The sequence below is a fragment of the Labrus mixtus genome, chromosome 14 (assembly GCF_963584025.1).
Source record: "Labrus mixtus chromosome 14, fLabMix1.1, whole genome shotgun sequence".
NCBI lineage: Eukaryota > Metazoa > Chordata > Actinopteri > Labriformes > Labridae > Labrus > Labrus mixtus.
Window position 1 is genome coordinate 3117610 of NC_083625.1, and position 25353 is coordinate 3142962.

At 40.4% G+C, this 25353-nt stretch overlaps 1 protein-coding gene across 1 annotated transcript; it reads right to left on the bottom strand.

The window, feature by feature from the left end:
- Positions 1–1195: 1195 nt before the first annotated feature.
- On the bottom strand, positions 1196–23365 carry mpzl1l (myelin protein zero-like 1 like). Its single transcript, XM_061056370.1, has 6 exons — positions 23221–23365; positions 17773–17954; positions 12507–12717; positions 10468–10597; positions 7032–7137; positions 1196–5967 (listed from the first exon to the last, which is right to left on the bottom strand). Exons 1-6 carry the CDS (start codon positions 23291–23293, stop codon positions 5872–5874), a joined length of 798 nt encoding a protein of 265 aa, XP_060912353.1. The 5' UTR covers positions 23294–23365; the 3' UTR covers positions 1196–5871.
- Between the last annotated feature and the right edge of the window lie 1988 nt (positions 23366–25353).

Here is a 25353-nt window from a genome sequence, read left to right on the forward strand (position 1 = left end):
GAGGGGAGTGGGGCGAGGTGTGTGTTCAGTGGGTGTGTCATGTCCTGTTCTATTGAGGTTGCAATGCGTGTGATGGCCCTGTTATTGAGTTCTATTAGGTTGGGTATGGGGAGACCGATTATTCTGGCAGCTGTGGTTGTGATGCGTGTGAGTTTGGCCTTGTTTTTTTTTTTACAGATAACATGTTGAAGAAGCAGGTGGAGCAGTACAATAAGATGGGCTGGATCATGCTCTGATAGAGCAGGAGGAGGAGATGGGGGGCAACATAGTCCTTTCAGTTTGCGTATGGCTGAGTCTTTGATGGCTCTTTTTCTGGATGTCACTTGTGTGCTGTTTAAAACTGAGTTGGTTGTCTAATGTTACTCCGAGATATTTAAAACTGTTAACTATTTCCACTGCTTGAGTGTTGATGAGAAGTGGGTGCTGAGGTGAGGGGGGACTGATTATTAATTCTTTTGTCTTAGGGACATTGAGATGGAGATGGTTATTGTCACACCACTGAGTGAAGTTTGTGATAGTCCTGGACAGATTTGTTGTCAGTGAGCATGGCATTGATGGCTGTGTCGTCTGAGTATTTGAGGTATGTGGTGGTGGGTGACGGGCTGGTGCAGTCGTTGGTGTAGAGTGTGTACAGGAATGGGCTTAGTACACATCCTTGTGATGCTCCGGTGTTGGTGGTTAGTGCAGGTGATGAGGTTGTGCCTACTCGCACAGCTTGCAGCCTGTCACTGAGGAAGTTGTGAATGAAGTGGATCAGGCGGGAGGGGGTGTTGAGCTGGTGTAGTTTCTGGATCATCAGATGCCTTTGAATGGTGTTGAAAGCACTGCTGAAGTCCACGAAGAGGACTCTGATGAAGTGACCTGGGGAGTCTAGGTGCTGAAGGAGGAGGTGCAGCAGGCAGGCCACAGCGTCCTCTGTGCCCCTCTTTGCCTTGTATGCAAACCGGAGGGTCTGTTTTTGTTATGATGGCGGATTTTTAAACTGCGATATGATTCTGGTAAAAATCTGTGTGTCAACGTTGGTACAAATTAAATATGTCAACCTAATATATTTAAAAATAGAATACAAACAAGTAGTGTCTTTGTTTTACCCTGAACAAAGACTTATTAGTAGAAAAAAAGACTTCCCAGAGAAACACTTGACAGTCATAAAGTTCTCAGTTTGGTGAGAATAATGACAACAAACACACACATGTAGTTGGCCAGGAATAAGTTTTATATAAAATTTGAACCGTGGATACAGAGGCGATATTATGTGTATAAAAAAATACATACAGTAAAAGGAAAATAAATGAATCTTATCTTTTCTATTTGGAGCAGATGTTCAAGTTAGCTGATGAAATGTAAAAGGCACTAAATGTACAACATTCCAGTTTTAGAGACATGAAACAGAGGCCAAGGTCATTCTGAGATGAACCCAAATAAAAACAAAAAATCACAGGGAATTTGTTGTCTTTGATATGCAAGACATAGTGCAGATTTTACAACATAACATACCAAACAATTCTCATAAACACACGACTATTTACCATCGAAAAAACACTAAGCACGCACTTTAAGACTCGCCGTGAGCCGAGTGAACGTTCACTCGACACTTTTAAGACATCGAACGCTGCGTGTGAGCTCGCTCAAACTGTAAATCTTTCATAATTTATAGTTTACATCACAATTTCTACAACAGCACTAAACACTGCGACAAGTCACGATCAGAGCAAAGCGACCAGCAGTAAGGTTTTGGCAGTATCATACAGGTTTGATTTGGTGAATATGTGGAGGGTACATGCAAACTAAGAGAACAAACAACAGAGGAGAAGAGAAAAGATGAAACACGTCGAGTACAGCGCCTGCGTTGTGTTGTCACAGCCACAGTGGTCTCTCATGATGGCCTGAATATCACATAAGAGGAGTTTATAGAAACATGAGGAATGATTGGAGGAGGGCTGGGCGTAATATTCAGTTTTTAATGTCGATTTATTTTCAAACGAGGTGTAGTGTAAGACGATATTGTTTAAATGTCTGTTTTGTTTTAACCACTCGTGTTTTCTGGTGTGTAACAAGCTTCAGAGCCGTTGTGGGGACAGACTAGGGCCGTACTTTTCAAAATAAAACCACTTTGAACGATTTTAAGTATATGACACAGTAATGTTCAAACATATTCGCCCTCTGCTGGATCAGACTGCAAACTACTTCAGACGGTCTGATGCGCTGATGTTTTGAATTTGAATGGCTCATCACAGTTCGAATGTGAACTTTGTACTTGGGCTGTCAAGTCTTATTCTAAATTCAGACTTTAATGATCCTAATGGATGTGTTGTACAAATGTTACAAAGTTTAAAGTGACACAGCTGGTACTAGTTCCCTCTAGCAGAAGTTTAAACAAAAAATAACTTGGAACATAATGTAATATCCTTCACCTTGGGTGTGTTTGAAGTGGCTGTCCTGGCTATTTGTTTTTAAAACAAATGACAGTGAAAACAGATGGTTAACTCTCGCCTCTTTGAAAATGTTTTTTTTCAGCTTAAAGAGAACATTGTTGTTTTAACCTAGACGAGCTCGGGAACATTGTGGAGCATTTAGCAGATAAATGGCCAAACACAACTTTGAGGACAAAAACAACCCAGGAGCACAACCTTTAAGATGTCTGAATGTGCAGCATTGTCTCTGCATGTGTTTGATTTTGCATCGTGTATGCATTCGCTTCATGTTTTGTTTACATTTGTTTTTTTATTTGCATCGTCGTCAGAATTTGCAGCCGCTTTCTTACCCATGTCTTGCAGTGCGATTGCACTTGTCGGACTGGGGAGTGAACTATCTTTTAATTTATCAGGTAAATATAAGCATGATTCCAAACACATTTAAATATTTGATTATCTCTTATTCACCATTTAAACTTTAAATGTCAAATGTCAAAGTCATGTCCACAGCTTGGTCACCGTAGTCAAATTTATTTTGTGTATTTGAGAATAAATGGCCAACGAAGCTGATTCTGGTCTGCTGCCCCCAAGTGGATAAATAAATGATTTATGCAAGTGTCACATCATGGTCATGGTAGCTTGGCCACCACTTAAGTAATGAATATTCAGAATAAATCTGATTTTGCGTACATAATTAACCAAAACAAAGTTGAATTCAAGCCATCTGAGTGGACCGGCTCAACACCACCTGCAGGCGCTGCACACTGTACGCTTGAGTGTGAGGCGAGAAATAATTCAGACTGAAAAAAGAGAAAAACATCAAAAGAAAAAACACCAACTCTCTCTCTCTAGACCTCTACAGCAAACTTCTCTCCTTCTGGGGAAAGACAACCACATCCGCACCACACTGGAATGAGTTACAGTAAACAGCACTATATCTTACACGAGCAGGAAATATATACAAATACTGGTCAACGTGGAGATTTACTGCATTGTGAATCACGGGCTGAAGCTGAACTTTTTTTAAGACATTTTTTTTTCAACACAGACATCATTCTCATAGGTTAGCGAGCCATCGACAAACAGAACCGGAACATACATTTGGCTTTTAAATGCTTGGAGACAACAGAAATGACGGATTTGGAATGCATTTTAAAGCTTCTGAAAAGAACTCAAATATATTTGGCCCATTAGTTTAAGAAAAAAAAAAGAGTTTTACATGATACATAGATGGAAGAAAGGATGGATATGTTTGTAATAATGATTGTTATGTTAGTAAATTGCATGCAAACAGTGTATTTAGCATTTGTTCCATCCAACAACAAATGTCAGCTCCCAGTTTTCGTAGATGATTTCACCTCAGTTGCACATTTTGTTTGCTCATGCATATTTCAGAAGAACTCAAAACTAAAACAACTGCCCGGGTAACACCCACAAGCAGGAGGTTTTTTTTTTTACACCTCACAAACAGGCAGGTAAACGTCTTGCACTTTGCAGAACAGAAAGATGCACAGAGGCTGCATTGCTCTTATTGTGTTTATGCACTTCTTTTTAAAATGAAAATGGCAATTCAGGGCAAAAAATGTTTAAAGATGGCGTTCCACTGAGGTGAAAATCAAACGGGAGTTGGTTTTTCTTTATAAAAAGGTACCACGACAACATGCCAGGAGTCTACAGAAAACTGAAGCATTCACAGTAAATACGATGTCAGTCTAGTTGAGGAGTACCAACTTTAGTTTGTAGATGTCATCATAGCTGCATGCAAAGTTACTGAAGGCGATGTAAAATGTAACTACACGCCCCGACAAAACAAGATCACTGTGGAAGCGCCCGACAGCGAGATGAACCGAGGCTGCTGCACCGGCGAGGTGTAAATTCAAGCATAGCTTAAAAGAAATGTCATTTAAGATGTGAAATTTATTACAACACAGAGTTAGGATAAGTTAAACTTGAACGTTCACTCTGTTCAGGTTAATTAAACACAGAACAGACGCTGCTTTGTTAAACGTTTGAAACTCAGGATTGAGAGAGAAACTTAAATGAAAGAATCACAGACATTCAGGTTATTGACCCGTCTGTCGATCAGCCATAAGCACTTTTCAGACCGATGTTTCAAGCCGTGATGTTTACGCGTAATGGGGGGACAAAGTAATCCCCCCCTCTGTAGTGTCTTTGGTGTTAGTAACGGAGGCGAGACGGTTTAAGCTGAACCAGCAGGGGAGCGCGGCGCTGTGTGCGTGCTTCCACAAAGCTGAAACGCAATGTTAGCTGGTTTGCATGCTGGCGATAAAATATCTCTTTGAATCTCTCATTCAGTCCATAGACTGAGTAGAAGAAGTGAACGTAGCCATCGTGACATCACCATTGGTTAGAGGACTATTATTTTTAAAGTCGTCCGTTTTGGTTTGTGAAGCAATACGTGATTAAATCTGGATAAGACAGTGCAGCTGGAGAGGTTAGCAGACGCTCATTCATAAAGCTAATGCTAGCTCTAGCTTTGTTAGCACCAATTATCCATACTTCTGTAACTTTGACATCGATTGGGATGCACAAAAAACAAGCATCAAATACAAAAGTCAACAACTCTGAGTGACTTTAAGACCACAGGAGCAGTGACTTGTACATCAAAGGTAGCCAAACCCTAAAGAACACTTAACTGGATCGTTTATTTTTCTCTAAACGGGAGAATAACCGACGAAATGACAGACGACTTGAAATTAGCGATTAAAAAAATAGACTTATCAGGAAAATTATTAGAGTAAAAAATCAAACAAGACAAATAGTCATTTACTTGTAGACATCTAATATGACTTATTTTTGCAACTAGTGGAGTCGCCCCCTGCTGCCTGATTGAGAAAACGCAGGTTTAAGGCACGTCTTTTATTGGCTTTATTTCTCTGTGATGGCTGTATTTCAACTTGTCAGACCCAGAGACTACGTCCACCTCTTATACTCAGTCTAGTTTCCCATCGCTATTTAGAGACGTCTTAAGTAGTGTTGAAACAAAGTTTAGTGTCCTACAAAGTTAAACATGAAGCAGAAAACAGTTGAATCATTTAGAGCCGGTGCAACAGCCGTGTGAAGTTTTTTCAGGCACAAAATAAAAAAAGTTTAAAGAAGTATTTTAACATGTGGAATGATTTCTATGAAGGTATTTTTTTTATTTGCTTGTCAGAGAAAGATTTCAAGGCTGATGTGATGGAGTACTGTACAGTCCACTGGAGTGTTTCTTTGCTTTTTTTTTTGTCGTCACAATAAAGCACATGGAGACGTCACTTTTTTTCATATAACAGTATCATGCTTTCAGAGGACAAAAGAATTTCAAAATAAGATGGAGACTGCACCGATTTTCTGTCCCTGTTGAGATATGCCCACCCCTTCCCAAGAGCAGCTGATAGAGAGGTCTGATACTTTACTGTGGTTTTGTATATTTTTCTTTTTGGTCCCCGGTCCCTCTTCAGTTTTTACGGATGTCAGCGTAGACCACAGGCTCCATCTTATGGAACGAGTTTTTGCTGCCTGAGTGATCCAACTGGGCGTATATCACCGGGCCCTGAAATGTAAACCAGAAAAGGCAGAAAATGAGTCAGAACAAGACAAAAAAAAGAGTATCCAGATTAAATTAACAAAAGAAGCAAAAAGAACTTTGTCTTCTGCAGTAATTTTCAACATATTTTTCATTTCAAATCATAATCTTTGAGTGTTGAACAATCATCGAGAGCATAAAAAGTGTTTTTTTTTCCATTTGAATCCCTGAATGATAGATTTACTTGATTTTAAATTAAATTGCTTTCATCAAAAGGTTAACTCCGGTTGGCAAATGAACGGCACAATTGACAAGGCCAAACTCGCTTTCAAAGTCGTCAAGCAATAAAAGTTTTTCTCATCTGTTCTTCTTAATGTCTCGTTAGCAAAGCTGAACATGTCCACGTCAGAACTCAGTTTGTTTAGAGTTAGTGATGAGGACTAGATTAATAAATTAGTAAATCTTTAGAAAATGATCTGCACTTTTGTGATTAATAGTTTCACTAAAATCACATTTTTTTTTTTTTACCCTTCATTCAAACTGAATTTTATTTTCAATCCAAAAAAAAAAAACTGATGCTGTAATGACTTTATTGGTCCACCGGAAAGCCTCCGAGTTTTCATGAACGTGATACTTTAACATCTAACTCTGCTGCAATAGAGCCAATCAAATAAGCACGTTGAAGCCTGGAACTCTCATTCGATAGCGAGTTTTGATTGGTTTACTTTATGTCGTTTTGATGACTCATTGCATTCAGGGTTTCATTCCTGATAAATATTTCTCCACATGATCCTACGTGTGTATGCGCTGCTGCTGATCTCGGCCAGGTCACTCTTTATAAAGAGATTTTTTATCTGAACCGGTTTTTCTCCTGGTTAAATCAAAAAGAAATATCATCGTGATCATTTATTTTGGCTTTGAGAAGTTCACATGGAGTGTAAATAAACTGTCCCAGTGTTGTTGTTGGACTTGTGTGGACGTGAGTTGATGTGCTTTTCTTCCAGACCAGTTTAAAAAAAACAAATATAATGTCACACTGTCCCTGAGAAAAGGTAGCAGCCGATGGATTCTTTCTGTCCCCCAGCTCCTACCTGTAGTGGACCCGAGGGACTGGTACACCTGGAGCCCTCCAGGCTGGACTCCACCTTCTTTCGTTGCTGCGGAGCCTGAGAGCTCACGCTTTCCAAGGACGTGCATCTATTTTAGGGTTACCATTTTGCCACGGTGGGGAGCAACCATTGGTGCACAGTCAAATGGAGACAGACGACGAATAATGGACAAGACAAAAAAATAAAACAATGAGAGATGAACACATGAAACACAAATGCAAACAAAGGGCATGAAAGCTCCCAGTGGTTTGCAGAGATACTAAAGCAGGGAGAGCTACTGGGAGGAGACCAGAGGTGCACTGAAGGGATTTTAAGAGATAACAGATCAGAGCTGGTGCAGCTTCAGAGTTCTGTTTCTGCTAAATAACGAAGTAATATAAACGGGCTCTAAGTTCAGATGGTATTTAGGAAGGAAAACGATGATATGGTCCCAAAAGATGTCACCTATTTGTAGCCAGTGATGAGAATAGCGCGTTACTTATTTACCTTTAACTCCCTGACTATCTGCAGTAAATAGAAGTGTCTAGTTACTTTTAAGGCAGTCACAGTTTTACAGCACTAACTCTTGGTTTTTGTTGATGTGATGGACTAGCATCATTTTAAAGCAGTTTTATAACTTTCACATCTTACTTGTATTTATGAAACTTATTACCTTAAAATGAGCACAGAAGTGAAATTATTATCAGAAAACGACTCAAAATCTGGAGCTGCAACAAGTAGTTTGTGGTTGTTTTATTTTATGAGGCTGAATGCTGTACATTTAATTACACTGTACATTTAAAGGGACCTATGCGGGATAATACATGAAAATTAGCAAGAGCCATCAACTGTTCAGTTTCATGCTTTGTATTACAACTATTTTGAAAAGCATCATCCACAAAAGACCAGATGAAGCCAAGTAGTTAAGCAAAATAAAGTTAGAGTAGTGGAAGTGGAAACTAATTTGGAAAAGCAAATTTTCCAGATCCAAAACATCTACTGATTTGAGATGTTCCAGTGTCGAGTGGACTGTTTATCACTATTTTCTTTAAATGCACCATTATGACCTCATGATGGAAGAAAAAAAGTGGCACTGCCAGCCCCGTCAGTGTGGCTTTGTTTACTAGCAGAGCTTGTAATACACAGTGAATGGGGGGGGATTTTAAATAGCGTCATGTCGTGCACAGTGTGTGATGTAAACGCTGCTCTCACGGTTATGACGGCACATGCCTCAGTATTTTATTCTGGTTTACAGGACGAAGCTAACTTTCTGATGGAGAGTGTCTTATACACTGAACGGTGGTTCAGAGACAAATTTAATCCACATTTAGATAAACAAAAGTATTTAATCAAACTGGCTGTCCGCGTATAACAAATATCTGCAGACTTTACACCAGAAATGGACTGATCTTAATCACAATATATTTTCTGGTTGTTGGTCGAACTGAAAAAGACTTGACCATGTGAATGATGGCGTTATTGGTGTCTCTATTTTATGAAGATTTATGTTTATAGGTAGGAAAAGGAATCAATTCAATGTTTTAAAGTTATTGTTCGTCACTGCCTTACTGTTGATTTGTACTTTGGTAAATGCGTATTGTAAAGATAAAAACATATCAACAGGTCATCAGTGCACCTCTAGTAAAGACATTTTATTACAGGTAAGAGTAAGAGAGGCATTAAACCTGTGATATATAATGAGACTTTAAATATGAAGGTGATCGTACATTATAAACATTACACGTAAACGTGTCATAGAAAACTGCTGATGAGGGAGACAGTGGTTAGTTTTGACTGTTAGTGACAAAAGATGAAGAACAATGACTGGACAACATGCTGACGACAAGCCAATCAGAGACGTTAATAGAAAGAGATGTGAAATTAGTCAAGTTAACACACAGTGATGGAGAAGAGTGACTGGCACCGGTGCAAACAGAAACCCCAAAGACCACTGACACTCAAACCATCCAACAGCCCAACATCTGTCAACATCTGTCAACATCTGTCATCTCCACAGGTCAGTACGAGGTTATCTCACTGAGTTCAGAGGTAAAGAGAAGGCAGCGTGGCCGCAGCATGCGAGGCCGACAAACTACCTCCCACATTCAAAGTCAGACTACGTCTACTTTCGGATGATTTCTTGAACAAATATATTAATAATTAGTAACAAAATCAGCCCGTCATGTCCACACAGATAAACACAGAGAGAGTAAACCCGGCTCCCATGCACAGAGAAAGGGTTAGCGAGGTGTTACAGTCGGATGATTCAATCTCCCAACGAGTAAAAATGTTACTGGAAATAAAAACACAAAGATTCAGGAAACCAGATCATCACATGACGCATAAAATCCACCTCTGAAACTTACCGTGCAAACACCTTTATCTTATCAGGATCAAATATAGTTTGGTGTGTGTGTGTATGTGTGTCAGACATATCGAGTGTTACCTAGCTTTATCTCTTTGACTCCTGTATACAGACCTCTGCTTCCTTCTTTTTTTGTATTTTACAGACATTTTGTTTCCCATTTAATGTGATCTAGTAATTAAAGCAGGGGTCTGCATTTTATGATAATGTTTTGTATGTTTTCACATCAAGACAACAAACAATTATTAAAATACTCCGACTAAAGAAGACATGATCTGTGATCTGTGGCTTCTGTGAGTATGAAGAGGAAGTCAAGAGTCGACTGAAAACAAAAGCTTGAATGCTTGTAGCGCAGGAGTGGTCGAGAAAGACAGATAAAGTACTGAGAAATATTCATAACTTCTGTATATGAAGGACTTTTGTTTGTAAGGTAAGGTGGCCCACAGGAGGATTTAGTTATAGACAGCTGTATCTAAGGCCTCGTGTCCACCTAGCGGTTTTTTCCAAGCAGAAAAGCGCTGGCTGTGCGCTCGGGAGCACTTGTATGAAGCGTTTGTGCACTGAGAATATAAGTGTTGCACGTCCGTCCTGTCTCTATGACAACAGTCTGTTGACAACCGCTGTATGATCAACACTGCTCCGTTACTTATTACACAATTTAAAAAATATATATATCTTATTATAATATTTCCCGATAAGACACGGAGCAAAGAGGATGTGGGTACAAGACACGATCTGTAGGTGGCAAACTACAGGGAGTGTCATACATTTAGGAAAGCCTCGGAGGGGCTCAACAAAAAGGCGGAGCTGCGCTTTTTCTGCATGTGGCCGATTTCTGCTGCGAACGCTCTCTCTTTTAAAACAATTGAAAACAGATGCTGTAGCTCAGAACGCTAGGTGGACACGTGGCCTAATGTTTCTAAAGTTATAAAATAGCTAAATGTAGGGGTTGAAGCAAAGTTCAACAAGTGAAAAATTTTAATTTGAACCCTTTTGATCTTTTAGATACCATGTCTTGTGTTGTGAAAGTCTTAAATTTAATATATGTTGAAACAGGAAGGACAGTGAACTCACCCTTCATATTCATGACGGCTGTGAAGCACCCTCATTACGATACAGGCAGCTACAGCGACGAGGACGAGCAGAAATAAAGCACCACAAACTGCTCCGACTATAATGGCTGTGTTGCTGGCAGGAAGAGATTCTGCAAAGATTTAAAAAGAAAACAGAAACAACACACAAAGTTTAGTTTTAAAATATCATGTATGAATTTTTCAAACCTTTTTATAACCATCTGGTGACCATCATTAAATTAGCTTTTAACCATCTTTATGAACATTTATTTCAGCCTTTGTTAATGATGTTTTACGTACATACTGATGTGGTTTACAGATAAATAGAATTACTGACAGACCCCAGCACATTCAGTGGTTGTTCTCAGCCTGTCTCAACATGTTGTTGTGTAACTGTAAAAGAACATGGCTATGAAGTTTAATGTCACAGTCCGGACTCACTGATCCCACTCCATCAAGCTTTGACAAACAAACTGTGTGTTGAGGAAATATACTTCAGCAAGATCTAAAATACTTCAGCCAGAGTTGAAACAACCTGTCATGGTAACTTCTTCTATCCTGGTACTGCACTAGTGCCTACATAGAATGGAAAAAACGGCCCACTGTGAGGGTGGGGCAAATTCTGCAGAGCCAAAAGATAACAAGCCGTCACATGCACATGTGGGCTTCAAGGAACTGAAAACAAAAACAAGAAAGCAGCTGCTGGATCACCTTTTACAGGTCAGATATTCAGACCTCACAGAGCCAGGACACTGAGGGAATATTTGATAAACTTAACCTTGTTTAAACTGGGATCATGGGGAATTTCGGTGTGTGCACGTGTAGGTGTGACCTGCGGTTGTAAAAGCTCTTTGACTAGTCAGAAGACCTCAAATCCATTTACAATGAGGATGAATAAATCCATTATTAACAGAAGAACAGCGTCATGCGCTTCCTTAAAGGCGTGACTGACAGCACATGTATTACAGACACTAAAGCCGTTTTCACATATGCACTCCTGAAAATATCTAGATAACTTCAGGAGGACTGCTCTGGAGATTCTCCTGACCTGCCTGTTCACAGCGGGAAGATGTTTTGTTATCTTTCTCTACCCTCTTTTAAAAATGAGCGTCTGTAACGCTGTAATTTCTCTGTGGGATCAAATAAGTTCTTCTGATTCCGATGACGTGCATCAGAATCTTGCGGTCTGTGAGAATTTTTTCTACGACGGGCAGGAACAGGAGGACAAGAGGAAACATAGAAGTCCTGATCAGACAAATCTTTGCAACCGGTTCGACGGCAACTCGTGGGAACAAGCACGCCAGCGACACCACGGTAACCAAAATAAACAACTGCTTTTACTGTCCTGATGAATGAAGAGTCATCATGCCATGTGTGTGCAGTGTTCACTGCATGGCATTAACTCTCCCAGCCCAAAATAAAAGACTGTTGGTATGAAATAACCAACCTTTTTCCTGAGATACTTCTGTACTTGTGCTTTCTTTCTTTGCTCATCATTTGATATTCCACTGTAGGAGAAAGTTGGTTTCATTTTAAGTACTTAATGATCTGGGTTTAAAGCTAGCTAAACTGAGATGTAAAGAGGGTTTATATGTTATCCTGTGTACTTTAGGTATAGAGGTTGTTGCAGCAGGTATTTAAGTAAACAATTCTTTAATCCAGGTTTTAATTTGTTGTAGGCGGTGCCTCCTACTAGCTGTGTCCAGAGCAGCTGGTCAAATGTATGTGATCATAGGTAACCAAACTTTAAATCCTGAGTGTAAGAAACCTCCATGAGTGGGTTTAAACATCTTGCCTGGAGACGAGGCAGATTCATACTGCAAGCTAAGACTGCAGCATTTTCCCACACCGTTCAATCAGCGAGTGTGTGTGTAGAGAGTCAGTGTGTGGGTGAACACAACTCACAAGTGTCTGGCCAAGGTCGGAGTTACATATTCAAGAGGCTCTTGTGTAATCCGAGAATCTCTGCCTGAGGCTCTGACTGACTTTTCACAGGAACACCTTAACAATAAAAAACATTTGAATGGGCATTTTAATCACCTTTCAGGACGACCCTGAGCTCCATTCGAGCAGGTGTTCCCATCACGTCAGGTGGGTTCTTCACGTCGCAGAAGAAGGTGCCGTTGTCGCTGAACTGAGCCGGGCTCAGCTGTATCGAGACGTCCCTCTTATTTATGTCTCCGATAAACTGCACCCTGTCTTTGAACTCTGCTAGACCTGGGTATTCTTTACCATTTGACAAGTAGAAAATCTACAAAAAAAGAGGAGGAAAATCAAGTTAAAATTATAAAACAGAAACCAAAGCAGAGTTCAATCACTTTAGTCAGCCGCCATTTGGCCAATGAATATTTGAATCGGCTGAATCAATCAGCAAGGTTTCAGAAAAGAAGGACAAACCAATGTGTGTGTGTGTGTGTGTCCATGGCTTCTTATCTTTTCTCTTCTAGCAGGATTTCAGCCAGATAATATGGGTGTCACAAACAGATTGAGTTAGACAAAGACAGAACCTTAGACTGTATCAAATATGGCAAAAGGTTTCAGTGTCGACGGCTTATGACTTCTCTGCAGAACCAATGGGGTATTGGTTCGGCAGAGAAGTCATGAGCCGTCATTGGAAGCCACCATAATGGAAATCCCACCAATACCTTCATTTGATCAAGCTACAGACTGGCAAAGAGGTGGAGCGGAGGTGAGGCTAAAGTTTTCTGGCAAACAGCGACATATCCACCTGTCAATCATCACTCTGTAGTTATGCAAATGTCTGCAAAGCTCTAATCCTGAATACAAAGTGTTGACTGATAAAAAGTTCACCTCCTGTACAGCAGTGTGTATGAATAATGAAATCAGGCAGAGACCAAAACCCTTTTTGAACCTGGCTGTAAACACTCTTTATTTATGGTGTAAAAATAAAAACTGCATGTTTCTGAACTTCCACATTGGCTTCATATTTTCAACACCGGATGTTGTTTCTTGGGCTGAATGCCCGGTTCTTCATGTTAGCACAGTACTCACATTTCTTGCGATCGCAATAGCGTGCACTTCTTGAGGATTGGTTGATAAACTTTCACTCTTAACGTGGGAAGTTGAACAATCTTAACTGTTTTATTTACAATCAATTGAAACACAATCTATGGTTATGAAACCAATCAAATGTGTATCTTGATCAAATTTGATTTATTTTCACCAAACAGTGCTCATTCAAACTTCCTTATCAGCTAACATGAGACTCCAGTTTTACCTGTAAGTCACATTTATGATTATCCACAAGCAACTACTACTGTAAAACAAAAACAATTCTGCACACTACTTTCCAGATTTCAGAAACCAGCTGTGCAAAAGTTAACTCGCAGCCCCTGAAAACAGCCTCAGAGAGAGAGACAGATTATCAACATGAAACGACTTCAGTCAGGGCTTTCACTGATTTTAATCACACGGTCTGTTTATTTTTGAGAGATGCGGCAGGACTCTGTAGATAACTCTGCTGCGGGTACAAACCTAGTTAAGGATGAACACTGGAGGAATCCTGACCTAGAAACAAGATAAACACATCAAGATGAGCAGCAGCTTTTAGCCCCTCCTGATGTACTTGGTCTCTGTGGGCGACCTGTTTTTTTTTTACATAAACCTGCTTTATACAGTGTTTTTTAGCAGCTTTCATTTCCAGGTAGTGGCCTTGGGTTGTTAAAGTTTATGGACTGTCATGCGGTGGCTGCTGCATTGCTGATTCTCATTTTAGTTAAAAACAGGTTCTAGTAAAAGATCATCTGTATTTTTAATAGCAGACATTTTGAATTGTCACCAGCTTTACTGAAAGCACAATATAGATATCTGCCCAAAAAATCCCATATCGGTCTGGCCTTAGAAAGCCCCAAAATAAATCTTAAAAATGTAATTTTGAATGTAAAATCTGACTCAGCTCACGAGTAAATTAACAACATATTGTTCATTACTTTGTAACCAATGCATTCAAATCTTTTAAGAGAGCACATTTCAAAAGAACAAAAGTTGACAACATAAACACAATAAAAAAATTAAAAAACTAAAAACCACAGGACATTACAATAACAAAAAGTGTTGTTTAGAGCGTGCACAAAGAATACCAGATCCCTGAAACTGAAGCATTTTGTTTGTTACACCTGTTTGTCTAAATAGCTTCAAACGCCAAACTGATAGCAGAGCGTTCATCCCTTTATGAGCAACACTGAATCATCAAGGCCAGTTGGAACTCATCTTTTTCTCAAACGTTTGACGCCTCATTCCCACAAGTCCTGTTCACATTGACAATAACCAGAACATCAGTCATTATGAGACAACAAAACAGTGTGTAATCAAGACAATTCAGCGAGGATACGACCATAAAACGAGCGTGACACATTCTCTCTAAGGATCAGGATTTCTTCTGTCTTTTTTAAACACTTCTTTCACACGCCTGCCATCGCTGAGGGCACCATGGTTAAAAATAACAACGTTTGCTTGAAGTCTCCTCAGCACTAATCTGGCTCTGGCTCTGGCTCACACACGGGGGACAAGCGCCAGAGTTTTTTTTTTTTTTATGTGTGGAATCATGGCTGTGTCACATTTAGCAGTGTCAGCTTTGTAAACGGAGCTTTTAAAGGAAGGACAAGTTGTGTTATGATAGGTTGCTTCCTGCAGTTCGAGGATAACCTTTCTTATCTCATGTTCACGTTACAGTGACAGGAATGATACAAAGAGTGAAACTGATTATTCAGGATATCTTGAGCAGTTTTTACACATGCACTTATGTTATTTCCTAGAACACTTCTGCACAGCTTGCCCCTAAAATCTGCCTGAGTTCCTCTTTCACACACAAGTCCCTCACAGTGTGAAGTTTTGACTGTCGGAGGGGAGGGGTCTCAGGAATAGTGACGTGACATAAAAATTACGCTTCAGAAATCCAAGATGGCAGATGAAGCAACAGATTCTGACCCTATGATGTCAGCTCTGCATGGGTCTGTAAACCTTTCTGTGTTCTAACCTCTCTCCATTTTTCAAAAGCATCTCCAATATTGATCCTAGTTTGAGCACGTTTCTGCTCGTGGAGCTTATTAGAAACATGCAGAGGCTTTTTAGGTCGGGTACAATCACTTCTATCTGAACCACTTCTCTTGACCCGCTTCCGTCGCTGCAACACCTGTTGACCTGATAACTGCTCTCATATCTGGCAAACCGAGGGGCATCCAAAACTGCTGTGTGTGTGTGTGTGTGGGGGGGGGGGGGGGGGGTAGCCTTAAAAGCGCCTACTTCAGTCAGTAGATATACCGATATACTTACTGATTTCTCCTTTAACATAACCACTTTATTCAGCCGATTATACAAGTTGAAACGAGGCTTTAATGTGGACAGACTTAAAATGTTGGTTGCATGTTTCTGCTCTGGCATGAATACTCTGCAATTTAAAAACCCTACGGCCATGTCGTTATGTTTACAGGATATCAGAGCAGACAGGTAGGCCCCCGCCCAGCCTGCAATGATCCATACACAAAGAGGAGCTGGTGCTGTGGATGGGACATGATCTGTAATCCTGCACCACAAACTTCCTCTATTCAACACTCGTACTCTGCTCTATTTACATTTTTCTCTGATTAAAATACAAACGCAAGAACTTGACTTTGGGATAAATCTTCCAAAGCACCTTCTCCTTCTGACATCTTAAATATTGAACATGTCCTGCTGTCAGATTTAGTGTCTTAGATTAGTATTTAACTAAAAGAAACACAGTGATGTGTGTAATTCATTAATTTCCTTGGCGCTGACTGAGACAGTTTTAGCACTTTACAGTAAATCTCTACTGTTTGAAAATGACTTCTGTGGTATTCTTCTGCTTTGTGAATCATTTCCACGGACAAATCCTTCGACTTGCTGTATAAACACGTCTTCAGCTCTATTTTTAAGCGCGTGTTGTATTTGGGCAACAAGAAGACGAAACACAGCGATACGAAAACAAACCGAGAGATTAAACTGTGACGCTCGAGCATGATAGAGACACAAGATACACAGACAACCAAATACAACCAGAGCTTAAAGTGACAAGAGAGTGAAGCAGGAGGACGTCTGGAAACTATTCTGAAAACAGGTGCTGATGTTGTTTTAGTAAACAAACGAGAAGATTTAAAGTAGGATGTTATTAAAAATGTGTTTGTTAACTAATGAAAATAAAACAAGGCTTTACAAAGAAGCTTTTACTAACTAAAAGTGTATTTGGTTTATAAACAAAATAAAATACATAAATCTGTTTAGTTTTCATCTTTGTATTTATTTTATCCTGATGTGTTTATTATCTTTCGTCCATTCGTCTGATGTCATATTGAGTGCATCTTTGTTTTGACTTGCTGTGGCTGGCCATGTTGTTTTCTTTCTTTATGTTCACTTCTAAGTTTCATGATTCACTTTGGAAACTCTTGTTTTGAAAGGTCAAATATCCTCCTCCTCTTCAACCAGTTTAAATAAGTCTCAGAGCTCCTCGTAACATGTGTGTGAAGTTTCTTGTTCTAAATCCACTCTGATCCTGTATTTGATCATGTCTATAAACCCCTCTATTTCAGCCCTGCTCAGAACAGGCTGTTTCTGTGTCTGTACCTTTAAATATGTAAATGAGCTGTGTCTGACCACGCCCCCTCTCTGGAAGGGCTTGGGTGTACTCGGTGCTTTCTCACTCCATGTCCTATTGTTTACAGTGAGAAGGCAGACTCAGAGGGCAGAACAAACACCTAGCTGTGGGAGTGTCACCCACCTGGGGGAGGGGCTACCTCCTTGATAAAGTCTATTTTTAATAATATGTGACCTTTAAATGTTCAACATTCTTTAAAGCTCCTGTGGAATGTGTTGATTTTGTCGACCCCTGTGGACAAAGTGGTCTATAGTCTTGCACCAATCGGTGAATTTTCCAACTCGCATCATCTCACCTTGACTTCACAAACCAAATTCACTACGGCACTAGTGACAAACGTTGGGTTTTATGCGAGTGTGAAAACACCATGATAGTCTCAGTGATATTTTTAAGTCATATTGAGGCATCAGTATATTTTCAGTATGTTTCATTACCAGCTAAAAACTCCTCAGAGAAGCTTTATGTCATTATTATTAATATGATAAATCTTAGGTACAGTATAAATAAATGTCTGGTACTGTGATACTACCTCTCTACATTAAAACCATCACAAAGAGGAGCAGCTGAAACCTTTCTTCATGTGACAGAACAGATAAAAAAACAATCACAGGAAATCATCCTGGAGCTGGGGGGGGGATCTCTCCCAGAGCGGATATATACGACCCCGAGAGGACTCACCGTGTGCGCAGCTTTGGAGAACTTATTGTCAAGCTGACTGGACTGGAAGCTCCAGGTCACGACGGTGGTGTGGCTGACGACTTCACTCGACTTGAAGGTGCATCGAAGTGTTCCCGCCGTGCCGTTCTGCAGGATCACCTCCGAGTCGGCGTAGATGTCGATCGCTTGTGTTGACTTTGTGACTGTCAATAAAAGAGAAGAGGGAATATCGTTAAGTCTGTGTACAGCTGAAGGAGGGCGGTCACAACGTTTGGGCTCAATGGTCTCTGTCTCATGATCGTTTATTTTGTAGAACTGAATATTTGTAGAGCTGCAACCATCAATGTATAAGTCGTCCAGGCTTGTTCATCTGTTAACCATCTATAATACTTTAAAGATTTACCTGCTTGTGATATTTTTAAGAGAATCCAAATTCCCTATTATATATTACGGGGCGCCAGATGGCCAACAGGCTGTGTAGTGCGCCCCACGTGTGGCACAGCGGCCGTGGGTTCTAGTCCAGCCTCGGCCCTTTGCTGCACGTCGCCCCCCGCCCGCTTTCTCCTCCCAACATTTCCTGTCTCTCGTCCGCTCTTCTATCTAATAAAAAGCATAAATGGCCAAAGGTTCATATATGTGCTTTGAGAAACACACATGGACCATTTTTAACTTTCCAGAAAATAATTTGAAGATAACCAACGGTGGAAATAATCATTAGTTGCAGATCCTTTAAGTTGCACTTGAATGCTGGATGGGAAACTCAGCAGGGGAGGTCCGGGGGGGGGGGGGGGGGTTGTGAAGTAATACAACATAACTGTAGGTAGAGCCTCACTATATTAGAGGGGCTTCAGACTGACACAGTAAACACATAGGGGGTCTGTGTTGGAGTGGTTTTGTTTGTTCAGGTACCAGTGAGACAATGAAATATTATACAGGAAGTCCACTATGAGAAACAGACTCACATTTGAAGGCCTTTCAGACAGGATGCTTCAAATCTTGTTTTGTCTTTGGTCACAACCATCAAAGATGAACAACAGAAGAATTCTACTTCAGTTTTTTACTTTTTTACACAACGACAACAAACTGACCAAAAGTCAAAGGATTCAATAATTAGGTAGTCAAAGTGTTTGATGCTTCGATCATTATAAACAATACAATCTTTGGTATTTTGATGAGCAACAGTTTCTTGAAAGTACTGAAGCTTAAAAAACAGATTGTCCATCAGACTTTTTACCCAGATCAGTGGAGAGAGAGAGATCCTTTCAGACTGTTTCTGCAAAAGCGCCACCAATTCCACAATAGCATACAATTTGTCAATTCACATTACATGGGCGGTTCAGTGGCCTAGTGGTTAGTGTGTGCGCCCCATGCACGGAGGCTGTGGTCCTCCAACCTGAGGCTTTTCTCTCTCTCTCTATCTCTATCACTTCATCCCCCTATTACGCATCCCAAACATTCAGATTTAAAGCAAAACTTCACAGGCGCATAAATATGGCGCCTTGAAACAGCCGTCTGAAAGGACTAAAGAGAGAGAGAAAACAGGAATGGTCCATTTACATATCTGCAAATAAAGAAGTGTATCTATTTGTTTGCTGCTCTGTGCATGTCTCTTACAAAAAGGTCTAAAGAGATGAGATGACCCGGTCTAAACTGAACAAGGTTTTGATACTCAAACGTTGTCAATGCATTTGTGCAATTTAGACAGTATAAAGGTTCTTGCCTGTAATTTTTTTTGTAAGAAATAACCTGATATTTGGTGCCCAGGACTTCTATTTTTGAGGCTGTGATATCAAAACATGTATTGATATTGTTCGACTATGATATTTTGTTGAAAACAATCGAATAAAACAAACACAATTAGTTATAAAATCCTCAAACTTTAGAAAGCTGGAGACCGAAGCCTAAACATGTTGTCTAACTTTGATATTCGTCACAGCTTTACCCTCTCACCCAGAAGAGTGGACTGGCTAAACTAAACAGTAAAAGAGTAAATAATTAAAATAAAGAAAGAAACAGCAGAAGACAGAATCTGTTACAAAGTAATCCACAGGTGTGTGCTCGTGCATTTTATGAGATCGGCCAACGCAATGCTCTGTCAGATGACGTGAGTTTGAAGCACACGTTGACCCTGGCCTCAAAATATCTGTACACCGACATGTCAACATCCTTATACTCTACACATCCACACTCGTGTACATCGAATAATCTGCTACAGCCAATATTTATTTCTCTCATCCTTTGCGTTAGTTTAATGTTAACAGAAACACTTAACCTTTATGCAGACGTCGTTTTTCATAAACTGAATGTTTATATTAGACCCTATACATGCCGTAGTTCTGCTTATTTTAAACATTTTGTTTAGCTTTGTTGTTGGTGCTTTTAGCGTGTGTCTATTTCTATCTTTTGTAAATTGTTCTTGGAGCTGAGACATCGACAACAACGAACGCTGGACTCAGATTTCCTGTCTGTGCAGAAATAGTGAGAAAATAAAGCTGACTATGATGAGAACATTTTGAAGCAGACAGGACGCCTGAGACTGGGTTTTATTTGCATGAAGAACAACATTATCACTCAGCTGATGATCATAATGGTCAATCAGCAGATACAGTTCTCTATAAAGAGATCAATCAGCAGCTCTCTGGTGGTGTTTTGGTGTGAGGCAGAAACCAATAGAAAAGTGTAAACAAGGGTTGAATCTGTCGGTAAAAGATAAATACATGAATTATTAAGATGCACTCTCAAAGTGATTTTTCAGTTCCCCCAAGTGTTTGTGGAAGTCAGAGCTGTATAGAACTTTCACACTTGCAGAAAACTCCTGAAAGTCTCCTGATATTTCCAGGACGAGCTGTATGTGTGAACGCCAACAGCTGGATTTTTCACTCCCGGAGTTTCTCCTGCCAGACCTACTAGTATTCTTTCCGCAGAAAGTCTGAGTTTGTTTATATCCTGTGACTGCTGCACGGTGCATAGAGTGTCTGTACGCGACCGTTACCATCTCCGTGCACGTAAATAAACGGCTGCATTGCGTTTTCTATTCTCCAGTATGTTGTTCTCCGCTTTTTTGTTGATGTTGTGTTTCCGTTGAACTACACATCGCACTGATATGAAGGCAAATATTCTCATTATTGCATCGTATAGCGGACTCTGTTGCTTCGTCCACTACTTGCGCATCTTTTTTTCCCCCTCACGTTTTACCTCGGGAGACCCCCCGCCCCCCCTCCCGTCTGACAGGGATAGTCTCCCGCTGTGAGGAGCGTATGTGAAAACAGCTAAAGTTAAAGGTTGTTCGTTGACTCCTTTTACTCCATCTCTTTTTAATTGTGTTTCTTGTTTGTTTAATTTCTCTGTAAAGCTCTTTGATTTCCCTCATTATATGAAAAATTCAACACAATAACACTTCCTTTTCTTTCCTTGTTGGCCTGTTATTGCACGTCAATGTGGACTGCCAGATTGAAATCACTTCCCCAATGTTAACACGTTTTGTTATGAGCACTGGATGTCATTGTAATACGTTCTGTTTACTCGTTCTACCTCTGTGCTAAAAGCAAACATATCACTGTGTTCAGTACTGCAGGGTGAACAAATGAAGGTCAGATCACGGATAAACTAAAGGAGCTGATTGATTAAGAAACTGCTTTATTAAAATTTGGGACTGGGGGCACCGGTGGCCTAGTGTTTAGTTTTGTGCAGAATGGTTGCTTTTGATCGTTCAGGTGTTAATGGTTTAGAAGTGGGTAGAACAGACACTGTGCCAAATACACAGAAACTCTCTTCTCTTATAGGTTTAAGTTTAAAACTGTAAATTACTGATTAATAACTTGTACAGGTGCAGCTCTGAATGGGCGACGTTGCCTAGAACGTTTTTTTTTAAAGATTTGTAAACACCTTTGGAAAAAAGTCCAGCCACAACTTTGGCAAACACGGACATGTGACTTTCACATCTGCTCCCACAATAGGAGGAGGATCTAAAAGCTTTTGATGCAAATAAAACAGGAGCACAAAAAAAAAAAGCCCCCCGCCGCACCCCATCCCGTCTGCTACACTTTACACAGCAATTAGACGAAATTCAGCCTCGGGCAACGCAACAGCAACAGAGATTCTGAGTCAAGGGAATACTCTGCATTAAAACAAAAAGAGGCCTAGACAGCAGCAGCAGTCAGCAAAGGATAATTTCACAATATGAAGCGGAAGGAAGCGTCAGTCATACATTTCCTCCAGTCAGAAGTTATTAGTCTGAGATTTAAAACAGCAAACTTAAAGAGGATGTTTTCCATTAATTCAAAGGGGAATGTATTTAGCCGTACTAAGAAAGCATATTTTTGAATAGTGTGTGATGTTTTTGTCTGCTAAGTTTAAATAGAAAATTAAAGATCCAGTGCTAAACTTCTTCATCTGCTGCATCAGTTTATCCCCATGTCATGCAGGACTCATCCCAGAGCTGCTACTGCAGAATCTGAGTCTTTAATTAGAAGTTTATGTTGAGCAAAAGAAGTTATTTTATAAGTGTTTGAGTTCTGTTTGAACATCCAGACATCAGCAGAGTAGCAGCAACAATAACACTAAAAAACTGAAGCCATCATTAAGCCCATACTAAAGGAAACATTTCGTTGAAACTAAGACAAAATATTACACAATATCATTACGACATGAAGGGGGGAAATTAACAATGTGGGCCAGAGAGAGGTTATCCAACAAGGAAATCAGATGCTAAGCTAGTCAAGGTAAAGTCGTGCTGTATAAATATCTGAAGGGTTGCCACTACTTTAAAGCATCTGTGTTAATTTGCTTAAACTAATAATAACGATATATTAACCTGTAAATCAGTGTAAGTATTCCTCACTAGCTTATTAAGTTAGTTCACCCTGTAGGACACGTAGGGGGACTCTCACCTCACGACACCGTTATTTAAAATAAAAGCATTTTAAGGTGGCTGAAAGTATCTAATTAATAGGGAAAACTTTCTAACATTTTCTACATTACTGTGTTACACTCTTCAAATCGGCATACATTAAACACACCCAGAAGGTCTTTTTATCTCAAATCAGACGTGTAAGCATCTGTGTTTAACGTGCTGGAGCCACTCAGCAGCCGTCAACAGGACGATGCTAACAAGGGCGGTAGCCATCGCTCTGTACCGATTCTCATTTACATTTCGGTCAGTTTTAGAATCCCTTCTTAAAATATAATTTAAGTTTAGTCGAGGTGTGGAAACTGAGGCAGAAGTTTAAATCCTTCATATAAATGTGTTCGGCGGTGTTTAATGTCGTCTTTAGTCCTTTAAGGGAGAACAAAGACACCTTAATTAGCAGGATTGTGAACAGAGGTTAGGGGTGTAGTTAGGTGTCTCCCGTACATGAGATGCGATACAACACTGCTAACAGGCTAACCTGATATCCCACCTTAAATAATGAGCTCAAAATCACACATTTTCAATTGGAAATTTCACCCTCTTCGGGCTCACACACTCACCTAGTACAATAAATAACGTAAATCCAGTCAGTAAAGCACGCTTGCAGATGTTGTTTGACCATTTTGGCTCCATTATGTTGTTGTAAACAGGAGAAGTCCCTCTGCTTTTTTTTTTCCTCCACCCTCTGTCGTACGAGCTCTTTCTTCTTCGTGGAAAGTTGCAGTGGCGGTAAATAATTATCAGCGCGTCTGCTGCCCCCTGCAGGCGCTTTGGCGCTCTGCAGCTGTGACTCGCAGTGTGTTTGTGAACAGTTTTGGAAGTTATTACATCTTTAAGTAAAAAATATAAATTACATTAATAAATACAAATTTACTAGTAACGTTTTGGACATGCTACATTTATATAATAACAAGAAATAGTTTAAAGTAGAAGCACTCCTCTGCCCTCTTCTGGTTCAGATATTGGTCAGGTTTTTGTTTGGGTTCTTTTTCTGTTTGGGTTTTGTTGTTGTCGGTTTGGTGTATCTTCCGTGGGTTGCTTTATTGTCGTGGTGTTTTGTTGTTGTTTTGGTTGTTATGCTGTGTTGTTATGTTTGCTTCTGCACGTGTCAAAGCACTAAACTATTGCGTTTAAAGGGATATACCACTAAAGTTATTATTATTGCAGAAATTACCCTCTGTATTATTATATAATATCACGTCATGACTAATGAGTTTGTTAAAAAAAATATAGTATTCAGCTGTGGCTCACTTGGTGTGGGTCGTCTCTCAACCGGAAGGTCAAGGGTTCGATCCCCAGCTCCTACTGTTACGTGTCCGATGTGTCCTTGGGCAAGACTCTTAACACCAAGTTGCTCCTGCTGCTTTGTCAGCTGCGCGTGAACCCTGTGGGGAAGGCGGGCCCCCTCTATACTAGGACGCTATGTGACACAATTATCAATTAAACTGGTTGTCAGAGACAAATATGTAAATAATTGAATGGTGCCATTAGCTATATATTGCCTCAAAGGGGCAGAAGTTGCTCTCAAAGTTGTTGCCAATTTATTTTTTTCTGCCAAAGAACTTTTTGTTTAACCAGAAATTGTTTTAGCTGTACTGTTAAATACTGTAAAATAATTGAATTTAAAGAAAACATCATATTCTCTATGCTTTTCATATGTTCATATGTCCTCTGAAATATAAGAAAGTCAAAGTAGAAAAAGTGAGGAACCTCCGAATTGTCTGAAGTGAAGAACTTGAGTTCTGAATTGTCTCACGTTTGACCACTTCAGAACAGACTGTAAATAAACATTCACAAAGACGGCATTATGTCAACACTATCACGCTGTTGGGGTGAGGTTCATGTTTTATAGTTTGAAGCTGCAGCAGCCAAAGAACAGCTGAGATTAAACAATGAAACATGACCGGTTTGTCTTGATGTAAAGACGATGTGTCATCCAACATGATAACTTGACTGACACATTTTTAAACTAGGACAGACGCCATTAGTAAAGACAGAAACATCTCAACAAGAGGGAGGGAGAGGGAGTGAGGGAGGGAGTGAGTGAGGAAGTTAGGGAGGGAGAGAGCGAGAGAGGGAGTGAGTGAGGGAGGGAGAGAGGGAGTGAGTGAGCGAGTGAGTGAGAGAGAGAGGGAGTGAGTGAGGAAGTTAGGGAGGGAGAGAGTGAGTGAGCGAGTGAGTGTGTGAGGTAGTGAGTGAGGGAGGGAGAGAGGGAGTGAGAGAGAGAGGGAGGGAGTGAGAGAGTGTGTGAGGTAGTGAGTGAGGGAGGGAGAGAGGGAGTGAGAGAGAGAGGGAGGGAGTGAGAGAGAGAGGGAGGGAGAGAGGGAGGGAGTGAGAGAGTGTGTGAGGTAGTGAGGGAGGGAGGGAATGAGTGAGTGAGTGTGTGAGGTAGTGAGTGAGGGAGGGAGTGAGGGAGTGAGTTAGTGTGTGAGGTAGTGAGTGAGGGAGGGAGAGAGGGAGTGAGTGAGCGAGTGAGTGAATGAGTGTGTGAGGTATTGAGTGAGGGAGTGAGAGAGAGAGGGAGAGAGGGAGTGAGTGAGCGAGTGAGTGAGTGAGTGTGTGAGGTATTGAGTGAGGGAGTGAGAGAGAGAGGGAGAGAGGGAGCGAGTGAGTGTGTGAGGTAGTGAGTGAGGGAGGGAGTGAGAGAGGGAGGGAGCGAGTGAGTGTGTGAGGTAGTGAGTGAGGGAGGGAGT